Genomic DNA, 14742 nt, shown 5'->3' with positions numbered 1-14742 from the left:
AGAGACTTATTTAAAAAATAAATAAATAAATAAATAAATAAATACATAAAAAATGTTTCCAACCAATGTTTGAACTAAAGTTTATATTTATTTCTTTATAGCATTTTTTTTATTAAGAGAGTTTTAAATTTGACTTTGAATCCTGGATTCATAATGTGGCCTCAGACTTTTGGACCCCAATGTATATATGTAACCTGCACAAATATACATGCACCATGCCGCACTGGACTTCCCCTTGTTTAAATTTGTGGCATTTGTACACAGCTCTAGATAAGGTATCACACACCCCCTGACCTTTAGCTGTACTGAGTTCTGGTAGACACTATGAACTATGAACTTTGCTTTCTATGAAGCCTGACTTCTCTAACATATCTATGCACCGCAAGAAAAGACTGTCCTAGTGACATGCTTAGAGATGTCAAACAGAGACTGTAACAAGACTATGCAAAGCAAGTTTACAGTTCAAATTCCCCTGCAGATATTCATCTGTAAACACAATACAGACAGCCTTCTCTAAACCTCCACAGTCAGTCAGCTTGTCTGAAAGAAAGTTTTAAAGTGTTTCTCTTTAGTATTCGGCTCACATATTGGGCCTTGCTAGCAGCACCATACAACAGCTGAACCTCAGCACAGTACTATATCAGACAGGCCAAATGTTGCGCCAATAGCTCCTTTCCTCTGTAAATAAACTATTTTTAGAATTGAAGTCAATGCAAAGGCTTTTAGTGGGGGCTTACAGAAGATTACAGTCAATCACTTTGGAACTGTGGCTTTTTCCATTGGAATAAGAGAACCCACTAAAGCTGGACCCTGCAAATGGATAAATGACATGCAATACTTTTGGGTGTCCTGTGGGTGTGACATGTTATACTTAATCTAAAATTATTTAACAGCATTTTGCCAGTTCTTTTATAATGATAATGCATGTAGCTTTTATGAGTTATTATCTGGATAATTAAAAAGTGAAAAAGTTGTGCTCAAACTACCAAAAATGCATGAAACATGTCTAGAAACTAGATAATAAAAAAAGGAAAAATGTACACCTGTATGATTGTAAACCACATCCGTGATGCAAAGCATATTCCACTCATTTTTCATTTTCTCTACCAGGTTGCCAACATCTGTCCAGTTATAGGCTTGTCCAGCAGGGGAGAAGTCTGGGTTAAGCTCCAGCTGATCGGCCAGAGAGTAACAGGAGCGAGACTCACCCAGCATCTGCAGCGGTGTGAAGTGAATCATATTATACCCTAAAAAATATGCACATGAAGTCAGTTACTTTGAAACAGAATCCTAACTAAATTATTATGAGATATTTCAGTTAATGTACCAATGTAATAAAAATCTATAGCAAACTATGACATAACAAATTAGCCATATACCTTCATAAATTAATCTTGAAAGCATAATGCTCATGGGAAACATTACAATATATATATAGTAGTTTAAAGAAGTATGATCTACATGCATTTCAATGATAGGCCTTACTGCATATGATTACATTTGGTCATTATTCGGAAATAACATACTCAATAAAAAATAACTTGGCCTAATTAAAGGATTAGTTCACTTTTAAATAAACTTTTCCTGATAATTTACCCCCCATGTCATCCAAGATGTCCATGTCTTTCTTTCTTCAGTCGAAAAGAAATTAAAGTTTTTGATGAAAACATTCCAGGATTATTCTCCTTATAGTAGACTTCAATGGGCACCAAACGGTTGAAGGTCATAATTAGTTTTAAAGCAGCTTAGAATTGTTCAAAACAATCCCAGATGAGAAATAAGGGTCTTATCTAGTGAAACCATCACTCATTTTCTGAAAAAAATTGAAAATTATATAAGTTTTAACCAGAAATGTTCATCTTGAACTAGCTCTCTTCTTCTTCTTCCAGCAGTGTAGACACTGCTAAGCGTAATACTGCCCTCCACAGGCCAAAGTTTGAACTCATTTTTATATGCAATATGCTACTTCAATAGTATATAACAATTAGTTCAAACTTTAACCTGTGGAGGGCAGTAATACACTTAGCAGTGTCTACACTGCTGGAATTCTAATATAGAAGAAGAAGAAGAGAGCTAGTTCAAGATGAGCATTTAAGGTTAAAACTTAAATAATTTTCAATTTTTTTCAGAAAATGAGCACTGGTTTCACTAGATAAGACCCTTATTTCTCATCTGGGATCGTATAGAACAATTTGAAGCTGCAGTGAAACTAATTTTGACCCTCAACCATTTGGTGCCCATTCAAGTCTACTATAAGGAGAAAAATCCTGGAATGTTTTCATCAAAAACTTTAATTTCTTTTCGACTGAAGAAAGAAAGACATGGACATCTTGGGTGACATGGGGGTGAGTAAATTATCAGGAAAAGTTTATTTAAAAGTGAACTAATCCTTTAACTTTGACTGACTTAAATATCTTTGTTCAGTGTCTGCATACTTATTATTTGGTTATAGGTTTGTTCATGTAATTAAATAGACTGCAAAGATGGAGACAAGAGAAGTTCAAATGCAATTAAAGGTGAATGTTTGGTGAACAATTGGGTAAAAGTGTAACTGTAACTAATATAATAGCACCAGCTGTCTTCTTACCTGTCTCTTTGGCGACTCTTAGCCTGTCCAGCCACTCATCCAGCGGCCCGAGGCATTTGGACAGATATGTCTGGATACTGATGCAGTCTAGGGGCAAGATGTGGTTGTCCGCCCCTACCCGGAGCACTGGGTCCACCACGATATATCCACCACCTGATTTCTCCTCATCTCTGAAGAATAAAATATATATATAAACAAGGACGTGTTGTACAATTTTTAATAATATGTAAATATAGAACTGACAGTATACTCTAAGTTTTTTTATGCAACTAACTCACCCATGGCCAAAATAATACTGGTATGAGCCTGAAATCTTGAGGTCAAGGATGCAGAACTTGTCCGAATCATCCTGTCTTCCAGTAGGGTTGATCCAGTCTAAGGCATGGAACTTGTGGCGCTCAAAGAGCTCCCCTTCCGCAGGATAGTTGGTGTAAACGTGCACGTGTTTCCCCTGAAGAGTGGGACCCAGGCGAAACTGGAGCTCAAACCCTGAGCAGAAACAGAACATAAGCTTCATGACATTTTTGACCTACAATAAATATTTATATTATATATAAATTTTTCTTCTTTTTTTTCAAAACTATTATATATTTCAATGTCTTGTGGTAATAGTAACAGTATCAGATGGCAATATGATGATACTTTGTCCTGATTCCATATAATTATGCCATGATATTTGCATGGTACTTCAAAGTTCTTTAAAGTGTATGGTTTTACCATCATAGTAGTGTCTAAAGTAAGCAAGTAAGCATTGTATCACCACCATTATACAATCCCAAAAAGAAAAAAAAAGTTATCATGAAAAGAAAAAAGGAATGGTAATACCATATTATACACTTATGAAGGATCTATCTATCTATCTAGATAAAACAACACTAACTGTATTCAAATGTTTTGAATTTTGTTATTAACAGTAGGCTACCTGAGGATGATCATGAATATGAATTTGACCATATACACAAACTACAACCTCTTCAAAGAGTATCCATGGGATTAAAAGAGAAAAGTTCTGAACAAGATTTGTTTACTGGATTCTTCGCAATCGCAGCCTATAATGATTGGATTACATTTCTCAAATTTATTACATTGTCATAGTGCCAAATTCCTCTGTTATATTACCGTTTATTAGTGCATGAATTAATAGGTACTCAGCCATAAAGTAAAGAACTCCACAGCGTCTATAAATAACCACAAACGTTCCGCACGTAACACAGACTACTTATCAAACTACAATACACTAGTACTGTCATGCCCAAAGACTGTAAAAAAAGATGCCTCAGGACGATGCAAAGCGTTAAACGTGAGCTGAAACTTGCCTTGGTCCAGACGAAAGAGGGTCCTGTCTAGTTTCTCCATGTCATTGAGGACCATCACTCTTATTTGTTTTGGTGCCATGATTGCCCTCCTTATTTTAGAACGTCCTTAATACAATGATGACCAGGAATTCAGCAGGACCCCATTCACTGAAAAGTGAACCAAAAGATATGCGAAACATCACTGTATTACAATATATAACATTTAATTAAACTGAATTAAAATAAAGCCCGTAGTGTAGCTTCCGAATAACCACAGAATTGCAACAGTTTCCTTTATGATACAAATTATTGCAACATTACCATTTATTTACCATGTCTGAACGTAAGAGCCACATAATAACGAGTGAGCACTACAACAACTCAAACTGCCAGAGAACTCTGCCGGAATAAATACATATGAAATATACCTCAAAATTGTCAAGATATGTGTCCGTACGTTAGTATCTATGCTCTATGCACCATCACCACCTCTGAGAGTTTAACATTAGCGCTGCCTGATTCGTGAACGAATCGTTCATATGAGTCGGAACTTTTCAATAGGTTGAACCGGTTCACTGGCTATTTCGTAATGCGCATTTAGTACACTTTAAGTGACCAGAGAATCTAATTAATGGGGCTAAAAGTAAATGTGCAGAGCCGAATTACAGAAATGGCTACACCCAAGAAATGAATTTTAGTTTTATTTAATGTAAATGCAAACCAGATTTAGCTCATAAAATACTTGGTTTATGAGCCGACTGAAACTGAAATTTAACAACACATGAAATTTCAATAAATATTGTTCAAATTATACTATAATCTATAATAACAACCAATATGTGTACGAATTACTAGAATATTTTCGTCTAAAGCAGTATGCAACTCCAAAATGTAAAAAGAATCACTGAATCGTTTTTGAAGCGGTTCTTCGAAAGAACCGACTGGCAGAAATGAATCGTACTTCCCATCACTACAGTAAACATGACTGGTATTTAGAAGGCACGGCCAAAAAAGTATCCTCTATCTAAGACTGGTCGAGGTTAAGAATCTAGCATATAAAGGCCAAGCAAGTCTATTTTAAATGAGTATTCGGGACAACAGTAACATTTGCCAAGCAAAGCCAGTATAAATTACAACATACATAGGCTACTGTCCTCTTCTGATGCACGACAGTCTAAAATCTAAACTGATATAAACATTTAGACAGGTTTGCACGACAATACAGTGTTAAAGAGCATTAGGTTTAAAAGACACACCAGTGTATTTTCCTGTTTTCGGCTTAAGGACGTTCCATTCGCTGGTGAAGGAGGCGTGTGCACGGCTGTAATTCTCCGCTTCCTTCTACCGTAAATACACTAATATAAGACACACTGCCATATTAGTGAAATATTTTCAGGCACAGTGTACAGTATGCTTATGCAAATGATTATACAGACACGTATTGGTATTATGTGTTAAAATAAATAAAAATAAACAAATAAATAAATAAATAAATATATAAAAACAAACAGACAACCTGCTGGGAGATGTTTCAGATTTTGTCTCCATCGTGTGGTGGTTGGCCTACAGAGTCTTAAAATGCGACACGATCCGCCCATTCATGTTCAAACCATAACTATTATCTGCCAACATTACCTGGTCCTGAGCACACAGGTTGCTGACAAGGTAAGAGCAGTGCTTACTTTTGATCCTCTGAAACCTTCATTAACTTTTTATTAACATTTATTTACACACATTGTTAAGTGGTTTGGAAAAGTAATGGGGAATTAAATAAATTGGGCAGCAAATTACTAATGGGTTTTTTAAAAGAAAAAGTGAGTTCAGGATATTTTTCCATAATGGGAAAAACATTTTATATAGGCTAACTTTTATATATTAATTCTAATGAAGTAACAGACATAGCCTACAAAGAGAAATTCACCCTAGCAATCTCTATGATGAATTAAAAATCAATTTCCAGAAATCACAAATGAAGATTTTTCTTTTCTTTTCTTTTTTTTTTTTTGAAAATTAATTTGGCAACAAATAGGAATCCTGTAATGTAATATGAATCCTAAGAAGCAAGGTATAAACTAGAACATAATGACTAATGGCCATAATTGTGCTCCTCTCAGGATCTATCCACAGAAAAGGGATCACTTTGCCTCTGCTGGAAATGTGGAATCTACAAACTTCTCTGGCAATCGTTGGAACATTGTGTTTGACAGCTGTATGTGGATACAAAAATGGAAAGGTGGAGAAATCCTGCGAGAGCATGATGCCAGAACATCACAGCCAACCCAACACCACTGCCAGTCCATACACACTGACAGTGAATGCCAGTAAATTCAGCCCAGGCGTGGGCATCAGAGGTGAGAGGCGAAAACAAAACACATATGAATTAAACAATTCTCATTTTTGCCAATTTAGATGTTTTGAGTTGAACAACCAGTTGCCTGTATTTATTGACACTTCCACTGTCCATAGTCACTCTCTCTGGAAGTGAGCACTTTGAAGGCTTTTTGATTCAGGCCCGAGATGCTACAAACCATGACGGATCAGCTGTTGGCTCATTCGCATTGGTAGATCCCAAGATTTCTCAGCGTTTGACGTGCAACAGCATAGAGGTACTGTATAGAGGAGTCTAGAGTTTCCACAAAAATATTAATCAGTACAATTCTTCTCAAGATTGATAATAATAAGAAATGTTTCTTGAGGAGCAAATCGGCATATTAGAATGATTTCTGATGGATCAAGTGACACTGAAGACTGGAGTAGCCTATGATGCTGAAAATGCAGCCCTGCTGTTGTATAAATCACACTTACCATAAATATTTTGGTATTACAAAGTATGTTGTAAGGGAAATCTGCTTTTATTGTTAAAGAGTGTGATGAAAGTATGATGTCTTTTAAAGGGTTCTGCCGTTAGTCACACCAGTAATGCCAAAAAGACAGAAATTCAGGTGATCTGGAAAGCCCCGTCGAATGCTCCTCCCACTGTACACTTTCTGTGAGTGTTTCTGAACTGACTTTGTCATTCAGCATTGAAAATATTGTATTGGCTCTTTTCAAACCAATATTTGTGATTTACATTCAGATTTAATCTTTGTTTTTTCACATCAAGTGCCACAGTTCTTGCACACTACAAGAAATTCTGGCTCAAACTTCCTAGTCCGGTCATTTCTCAGGGTGACGCGACTCCCGCTCCACCTCAATCTACCACCGTCATGTCTACAAACTCTGCAAGCACTTCTATTCTACCTCATCCAGTACGTTCCAAAGTACTAAATATAATCTGCTCTTATTAGCTGCTTTACATTGACTTTTTTTGTAAAAAAAAAAAAAAAATGTGATACCATTTCTCTTACAGTTCACTACAGAGGGATGTGGCAAGAGGAAATCTTGTCTCATTGACCCTGTCGGCTGTAACTCTTCTATAGACACAAACTGCTTCTTCCTTTCTTATTCTACTTTGGGTCAGACAGTTTCGTTTGAGCTCAGTGGCCCTGCACAAGGATACGTCTCCTTTGCCCTTTCCAAGGATGAATGGATGGTGAGCATGATCAAATGCATTTCACATTCTTGTCCTACATTATAATGAGCTAACTTTAGATATATATTATATTAATGTCCATAGAAAGAAATGAAATTACCACATTCAAGCTCCAGAAAAGTAGTAAATATATCATTAAATTAGTCAACGTCTACAGTGGTTCAACCATAATGTCATGAAGCGACGAGAATACTTTTGCGCTGTCATTCTCTTATGCAGTTTATGTTAAAGACATATTGCAGAGCTTCCATGTTCTACGTCAGAACGCCGACTCTGTATTTAATACATATTAAAATACATTTTTTTGGCACACAAAAAGTATTCTCGTCACTTCATAACATTAAGGTTGAACCACTGTTGTCACGCTGACTATTTTAACGATGTCTTTACTCTCTTTCTGGACATTGAATGTGGTAATTTCATTGCTTTCTATTGAGGATGAAAAACCTCTTGGATTTCATCAAAAATATCTTAATTGTGTTCCGAAGATGAACAAAGGTCTTGCAGGTTTGGGACCACATGAGGGTGAGTAATTAATGACAGAAATTTCATTTTTGGGTGAACTAACCCTTTAATGTTTACTAGGGTGATGATGATGCGTACTTGTGTGTAAATGACGGGGGTCGTGTAAGTGTTGAGGCTGCACACACAACAGGCCGGACATATCCAGAGTTGGCATCCAAGGTGAGAGAGTACTTTAGGATTTTAATGCTGCTTTTGTGGCTGTTTTCAGTATTGCAGTATGTTACAATATAATTTTAAAGCCATAAAAACATTATAGTCCAAAAAGATGACAGCGTGGCCTCTGAACTTTATACAGTGTCACTCATACAGTGAATGTTTTTCATTTCCTCTGCAGTCTGTGCTGACTGATGTAGGCTGGAGAGTTTCGGATGGGGTTATTCAGTGCAAGTTCTCAAGATCCATATACACCCCTCAGGATCCGGTCCGATTCAGTCTTAACAACAGTTACTACCTGTTCTTAGCACACGGCACTGCAGAAAATGGTGAGCTTTTCAACTGCATCAATGACATAGATAGATAGATAGATAGATAGATAGATAGATAGATAGATAGATAGATAGATAGATAGATAGATAGATAGATAGATAGATAGATAGATAGATAGATAGATAGATAGATAGATAGATAGATAGTAGTGTGAAAAAGTCTTAGGCCACCACCAGCTTTCTTGTTTTAGCAATGTTTTAATGACCATCCATATTTATTTTTCAGTCACTTTATTATGATACAAAAAGAAAATACAGGAAATATGTACAAAATGGTTTCTTTAAGCAAAAATCAGTATTTAGTGTGACCTCCTGTACTTCTTCCGTTTCTCAAAAATGATACTCTGAGAAACTTCTCATCAGATTTTTAAATTTTCCTGTTTCTTCCAGTCCTTTTCCATTCCATTTAGGTTTAAGAGAGCCTGGTTCCTACTATTACTCAAGTGTAAGGGGATGTCACTAAATGCTTGCCAATTTAGCCTATAAAAGTTTTTTTTTTTTTTTCTGATTTTTTCTGTTTATTAATACTGCATACACATTTGCTGTATTTTCTGGTTATATTCTAATAAAGACACTAATAAAAATGACAAAAGCACTTAATAAAAATACTAAAACTCAAAGGGTTAGTTCAGCCAAAAATGAAAATTCTGTCATTTATTACTCACCCTCATGCCGTTCCACACCCGTAAGACCTTTGTAATCTTTGGAACACAAATTAAGATCTGATTGAAATCCGATGGCTCCGTGAGGCCTGCATAGGGAGCAATGACATTTCCTCTCTCAAGATCCATAAAGGTACTAAAAACATATTTAAATCAGTTCATGTGAGTACAGTGGTTTAATATTAATATTATAAAGCGACGAGAATATTTTTCATCACTTATATAGTGATGGCAGATTTCAAAACACTGCTCCAGGAAGCTTCGGAGCATTATGAATCAGCGTGTCCAGAGTGCCAAAGTCACGTGATTTCAGCAGTTTGGCGGTTTGCCACGCGATCCGAATCATGATTGGACATTCCTAATGCTCCGAAGCTTCTTAAAGCAGTGTTTTATTTTTTGTCTCACCAAAAATATTCTCGTCGCTTTATAATATTAATATTGAACCACTGTACTCACATGAACCGATTTAGATGTGTTTTTAGTACCTTTATGGATCTTGAGAGAGGAAATGTCATTGCTGGCTATGCAGGCCTCACTGAGCCATCGGATTTCAACTAAAATATCTTAATTTGTGTTCCGAAGATTAATAAAGGTCTTACGGGTGTGGAACGACATGAGGGTGAGTAATAAATGACAGAATTTTCATTTTTGGGTGAACTAACCCTTTAAACTAAAAGTAAAATGAAAGCTGAATTCATATATATATATATATATATATATATATATATATATATATATATATATATATATATATATAATATATATACTAAAATAACACGGGAATAGATAAACTACTGTAGATTGAATGTTTTGTGTTTTGGCTTTTTTTTTTTAACTGCTAGATTTACAGCATGATGAAATATCAGTCTTTCCGGTCGTCACGTCCTTCAGCATTTTCCAAAGGGCTGTATTTCTCTATTATGCATTTTATCAGATACATTGTCACATTCAACTTTGTTTTTATGGCCTCCCCACTGCGTGTTACTCCACAGATCCGGATTTCTGACCTTACTGGTTAACAAGTGCCTGTGATGAGCTGAGCAATCAGTACTTGTTTCCTGTCATTTATTTTATGGCAGGGTCATCAGGTGCACAGGGAATAAAATAGTTACTGCTGGCTTGCTAAAGTCTGAATTAAATTTTTACAAGGAAACAAGCACAAGTATGCCTACATTTCTTAAAACACTTTCAGGTGATGTTCTGAAAGATTTACACCAACTTTTTTTTATATATCCCATCGATATGGTATGTTAAATCACTATTTTTATTGATAGAAATGGTGTGTGAGATAATGCTTTGTTCAAGTTATCTCAGCAGTTTTATTGTTGTTGTGTTGTGCTGCAGGTATGATCCACAGACACACGTGGCAGCCACTGATATCGTCCCATCATCAGATCATTACCGGCCCTCCCCAGATACTGACAGGTTCTCGATCTCCACTGCTCATGAAATGTCATGGTAAGTGTTCTGCTGTAATTAAGTTTACTGCAGGATACAGAGAATTCCACGAATGGTTAAATATATGATCAAGAAAAGGAAATGTTGCTTGTGCAAGTGCAGTTATCATCATTGCACCTTGAATAAAGTAGTTGCTGTGGAATAAAAGCATCAGTTAAATGACAAATTGGTCATGTTATGAATAAATTGGTGTAAATTGCAAAATGCTTTCATTTTCAATGATAATTTCCAAATGTAAATGCAGGAGCTTTAATGCTGATTGCCTGGATGCTAGCAGGAAGCTCTGGAACATTACTCGCTGGCTATTTTAAACCTGACTGGCCAGAACGAACATTGTTTGGGCAAAAAATATGGTTTCAGGTATGGAAAATGTTTTTGTGGTTGCTGCTTAAAGGTGCCCTAGAACTTTTTTTTAAAAGATGTAATATAAGTCTAAGGTGTCCCCTGAATGTGTCTGTGAAGTTTCAGCTCAAAATACACCATAGATTTTATTTTATTAATTTTTTTAACGGCCTATTTTGGGGCATAATTAGAAATGAGCCGATTCAGGGTGTGTGGCCCTTTAAATCTTGTGCTCCACGCCCCTAGAGCTCACGCTTGCCTTAAACAACATAAAAAAAGTTCAAACAGCTAATATATAACCCTCAAAATGGATCTTTACAAAGATTGTTCGTCATGCAGCATGTCTAATCGCATAAGTACAGTGTTTATTTTGATGTTTACATTGATTCTGAATGAGTTTGAGGCTATTCTCCGTGGCTAACGGCTAATGCTACACTGTTGGAGAGATTTATAAAGAATGAAGTTGTGTTTATGAATTATACAGACTGCAAGTGTTTAAAAATGAAAATAGTGACAGCTCTTGTCTCTGTGAATACAGTAAGAAACGATGGTAACTTTAACCACATTTAACAGTACATTAGCAACATGCTAACAAAACATTTAGAAAGACAATTTACAAATATCACTAAAAATATCATGTTATCTTGAATCATGTCAGTTATTATTGCTCCATCTGCCATTTTTCGCTATTGTTCTTGCTTGCTTACCTAGTCTGATGATTCAGCTGTGCACAGATCCAGACGTTAATACTGGCTGCCCTTGTGTAATGCCTCGATCATGGGCTGGCATATGCAAATATTGGGGGCGTACATATTAATGATCCCGACTGTTACGTAACAGTCTGTGTTATGTTGGGATTCGCCTGTTCTTCTGAGGTCTTTTAAACAAATGAGATTTATATAAGAAGGAGGAAACAATGGAGTTTGAGACTCACTGTATGTCATTTCCATGTACTGAACTCTTGTTATTTATCTATGCCGAGGTAAATTAAATTTTTTAATCTAGGGCACCTTTAATATGCTTTAATACTTTCAGTTTTCTGCACATTTATGTGTAATTAGCTTTTTCAGTTTACATATTTTCTCTGTTTACAGGTGCATCGCATGTTGATGTCCCTTACAGTTTTGCTCACAGCTGTGGGCTTCGTTTTTCCTTTTATCTACCGAGGAAAATGGAGCACAGTGAGTAAAGCCTGTGTTCTCTGCCTTGACAATGATTTGCAAATAAAATGCAAAAATGCCAGTTTCACTCCTTGCCAGTAGAGGGCCCTATTTAATGTAAGACCAATTTCAGCATCAGAGTGGGGTGTTATATTGCATAGCTAATATATGTTTATATTGGTTCTGTACAGTATTTATTAATTATAGTATTTATTAATATTTTGAATGAGCTTATATTTTCGTTTTCAGTTTTCATTTTAATTTTAGTTTAAGAGTAACACTTTACAATAAGGGTTTTTTTGTTTACATTAGTTAACATGAACAATGAACAATACTTATACAGAATTTATTAATCCTAGTCAATGTTAATCACAGCATTTATTAATACATTAATACATTTTTAAGATCAAAAGTTGTATAACTTAACATTAGTATATATTTTGGAGACTTCGGGTGAAAATTAGCTTTTAGCTAAATCCGGTACAATGCATGGAATGGAAACATTTATGTTAAAAATTGTACATGGTCCCTTTATAAATAAAGTAAAGTAAAGTAAAGTAGTGCACTATGTGAACTAACATGAATCTGAACATTTTTATTAACTAACATTAACAAAGGTTAAAATATGCTGTAGATATATATTGTTCATTGTTAGTTGATGTTATGTAATCCATTACCTAATGCCAACAAATTAAACTTTACTGTAGTGTTACTAATTAAGGTTTTTTATTTAAATTTTAGTAATTTTGTTATGTGCTTCTCTCTCTGTCTCTAGTTTACATAAACATTTGTAATTTTCGTTTAAGTATTTTCATCTAATATATAGACTTTATTTCAGATTTATTTCCATTTCTGAAAATAGTTTCATAGATTTGGTTTTAGTTAACAATACTATTAATACTAATACAAATGTCTTTGCAGAGAGCAGGTGCTCATCCATACCTAGGTTGCATTGTTATGATTCTCTCTTTCTGTCAGCCTATAATGGCTGCATTCAGACCAGCTCCAGACTCCTCAAGGTAGGCTCATCATTTAACTCAAATTTACAACTTGGTAGTTTTAACACCTTCTGCTTACATATCTGAATTGAAAAACATAATGAAGTGAGTAAAATAACAGCAGGATAATCATTTCATTTTCCCAGGAGGTGGATATTCAATTGGTTGCACTGGGGTGTTGGAAATGCTGCAGAAATTATTGCCGGTGAATTTCTCTCTTTGGATTTTTGTTGTTTATAAAGTTTACCTCAAATAAATCCATTTCTATGAGTAATAAACCAGTCAAAACATTTAAAAATGTAACTTTTTATTATTATTGCAGTGGTTTCCATATTTTTTGGAATGAAGCAACAGTCTCTTTTGCTACCTTACCCGTGGACCACAGGGATTCTCTCTGGTTTTGTGGTCTGGAACATTGTGTTAAAGCTTGTGTTACAACTTCATAAGCATGATGTTATCAGAAAAGGTGTGTATAACTCATTTTAACTTTATATACTTTTGAAAGACTGCACAAAAGCAAAAGTCTGATTCCATTTGGAAGCCTGCTCAGTTTTGTTCCCTCTTCCTGTGGTTCAGGCATAAATTGCAAGATCATTCATACTGAGAGTGAAATGAAGCAAAATATGTTTTCAAAGACAATGTAACATTGTGGTAATTTCTCTTGTTTCAGCAGGAAGTGACAAAGATGATGAACTTCCAGTTCTCTCAGACTTCTTGGAGGATGTAAACTGGGTAAGTTCCCTTTACTCAGACTTAAAGGTGGCGATAAAAAAAAAACCTTAATCAGTGAAATCAGTGTGTTTAGTGCAATAGGCACGACAAAAACTTACCATCAAATTATAAGGCTCAAAAACAACCATGTACATAATGTTCATCTAAGCATCTAAATGCCCTTCTTTCTGCTTCCACAGGATACTAAGTTTAGAGTGGCTGTCCTTGCTGTGTTTGTGCTTGGAAACTCAGCTTTCTGTATCTCACTTCTCAGCTCCATAGGGAACGTATAGCCAACGAATGAATCATATGGCAGCTTTTCAGGACATAAATTGGGATGAAGGCCTAGAATTACTTATAAAGCAGAACAAATCATTATCAATTATCATTTCATTTTATTGCAAGGATTGAACAGAACAGTATTTTGCATTGAAAACATCCTGCAAGGAAGAAACATATCTATTAAGATGCCATTTCAAACATGAATATTATGAAGTGAAATTCACACACTTTTAAAATTATTATTTTCACACAAGAATAAATGTTCACATTATACGCAGGCAATCAAAGCATAAAATATTTAAAAGGCTCACAATGTAATTATGGTACAGAAGCCAGCTACTTATCTGTAACAACTCTGGAAGCTACATCCATTATATACTCTATAATAGAGAAGTGGCCTTCTCTTGTCTTAAATTGCACTTTTGATCGGATTAAATCAATGATAAATCGTCGCCTTGGAATTATAAGGTTCTATCTGCATTCTGAGCAGTTTTAAGATATTATGCGTCAAAATTCCATAGACCTCAGTAGATAGAATCCTTTTTGTTTTCTAAAAAAAAGTCCCAAAATGTACACAGCTTACAAAAGAAACATCACATAATGAAAATAAGAATATGTGAATAACTCAGATGTCAGATAGAACCTTAAAATTCCAAGGTGACGAAATGTATTATTATTTACTTCTGCTCTTCACTGTATGATTAA

General features: G+C 35.3%; 2 protein-coding genes across 7 annotated transcripts in view; one reads left to right on the top strand and one right to left on the bottom strand.

Moving 5' to 3' along the window:
- Positions 1 to 5215, bottom strand: part of agla (amylo-alpha-1, 6-glucosidase, 4-alpha-glucanotransferase a) — a 29385-nt gene extending 24170 nt beyond the window's left edge. For 2 of the 3 annotated variants that reach the window (XM_067362851.1, XM_067362849.1), the window contains exons 1-5: positions 5139 to 5215; positions 3904 to 4050; positions 2866 to 3076; positions 2588 to 2757; positions 1044 to 1247 (exon numbers count right to left, since the gene is read on the bottom strand). In XM_067362851.1, coding sequence (XP_067218952.1) covers positions 1044 to 1247; positions 2588 to 2757; positions 2866 to 3076; positions 3904 to 3982 — 664 coding nt within the window. In that variant the 5' untranslated portion in view covers positions 3983 to 4050; positions 5139 to 5215. Of the gene's footprint in view, positions 1 to 1043; positions 1248 to 2587; positions 2758 to 2865; positions 3077 to 3903; positions 4051 to 4310; positions 4404 to 5138 lie in introns of those variants that run through there. The other variant, XM_067362850.1, reaches the window with a different exon arrangement.
- Positions 5216 to 6002: 787 nt separating this feature from the next.
- frrs1a (ferric-chelate reductase 1a) lies at positions 6003 to 14601 on the top strand. 4 transcript variants are annotated; one of them, XM_067363506.1, is made up of 15 exons: positions 6003 to 6233; positions 6349 to 6488; positions 6777 to 6871; positions 6986 to 7130; positions 7232 to 7414; positions 8000 to 8098; positions 8274 to 8421; positions 10431 to 10544; positions 10789 to 10904; positions 11981 to 12067; positions 12968 to 13065; positions 13191 to 13249; positions 13367 to 13510; positions 13718 to 13776; positions 13956 to 14601. In XM_067363506.1, exons 1-15 carry the CDS (start codon positions 6038 to 6040, stop codon positions 14046 to 14048), a joined length of 1776 nt encoding a protein of 591 aa, XP_067219607.1. In that variant the 5' UTR covers positions 6003 to 6037; the 3' UTR covers positions 14049 to 14601. The 4 variants fall into 4 exon arrangements, with proteins under 4 accessions (XP_067219607.1, XP_067219606.1, XP_067219605.1 ...); XM_067363505.1 differs by having other exon boundaries at positions 13715 to 13776; XM_067363504.1 differs by having other exon boundaries at positions 6986 to 7142.
- Positions 14602 to 14742: the final 141 nt, after the last annotated feature.

Source organism: Chanodichthys erythropterus, chromosome 16, assembly GCF_024489055.1.
Source record: "Chanodichthys erythropterus isolate Z2021 chromosome 16, ASM2448905v1, whole genome shotgun sequence".
Taxonomy (NCBI): Eukaryota; Metazoa; Chordata; class Actinopteri; order Cypriniformes; family Xenocyprididae; genus Chanodichthys; species Chanodichthys erythropterus.
The sequence above is the reverse complement of the archived record's forward strand: the minus strand, read 5'-3'. Positions and strand labels throughout refer to the sequence as shown.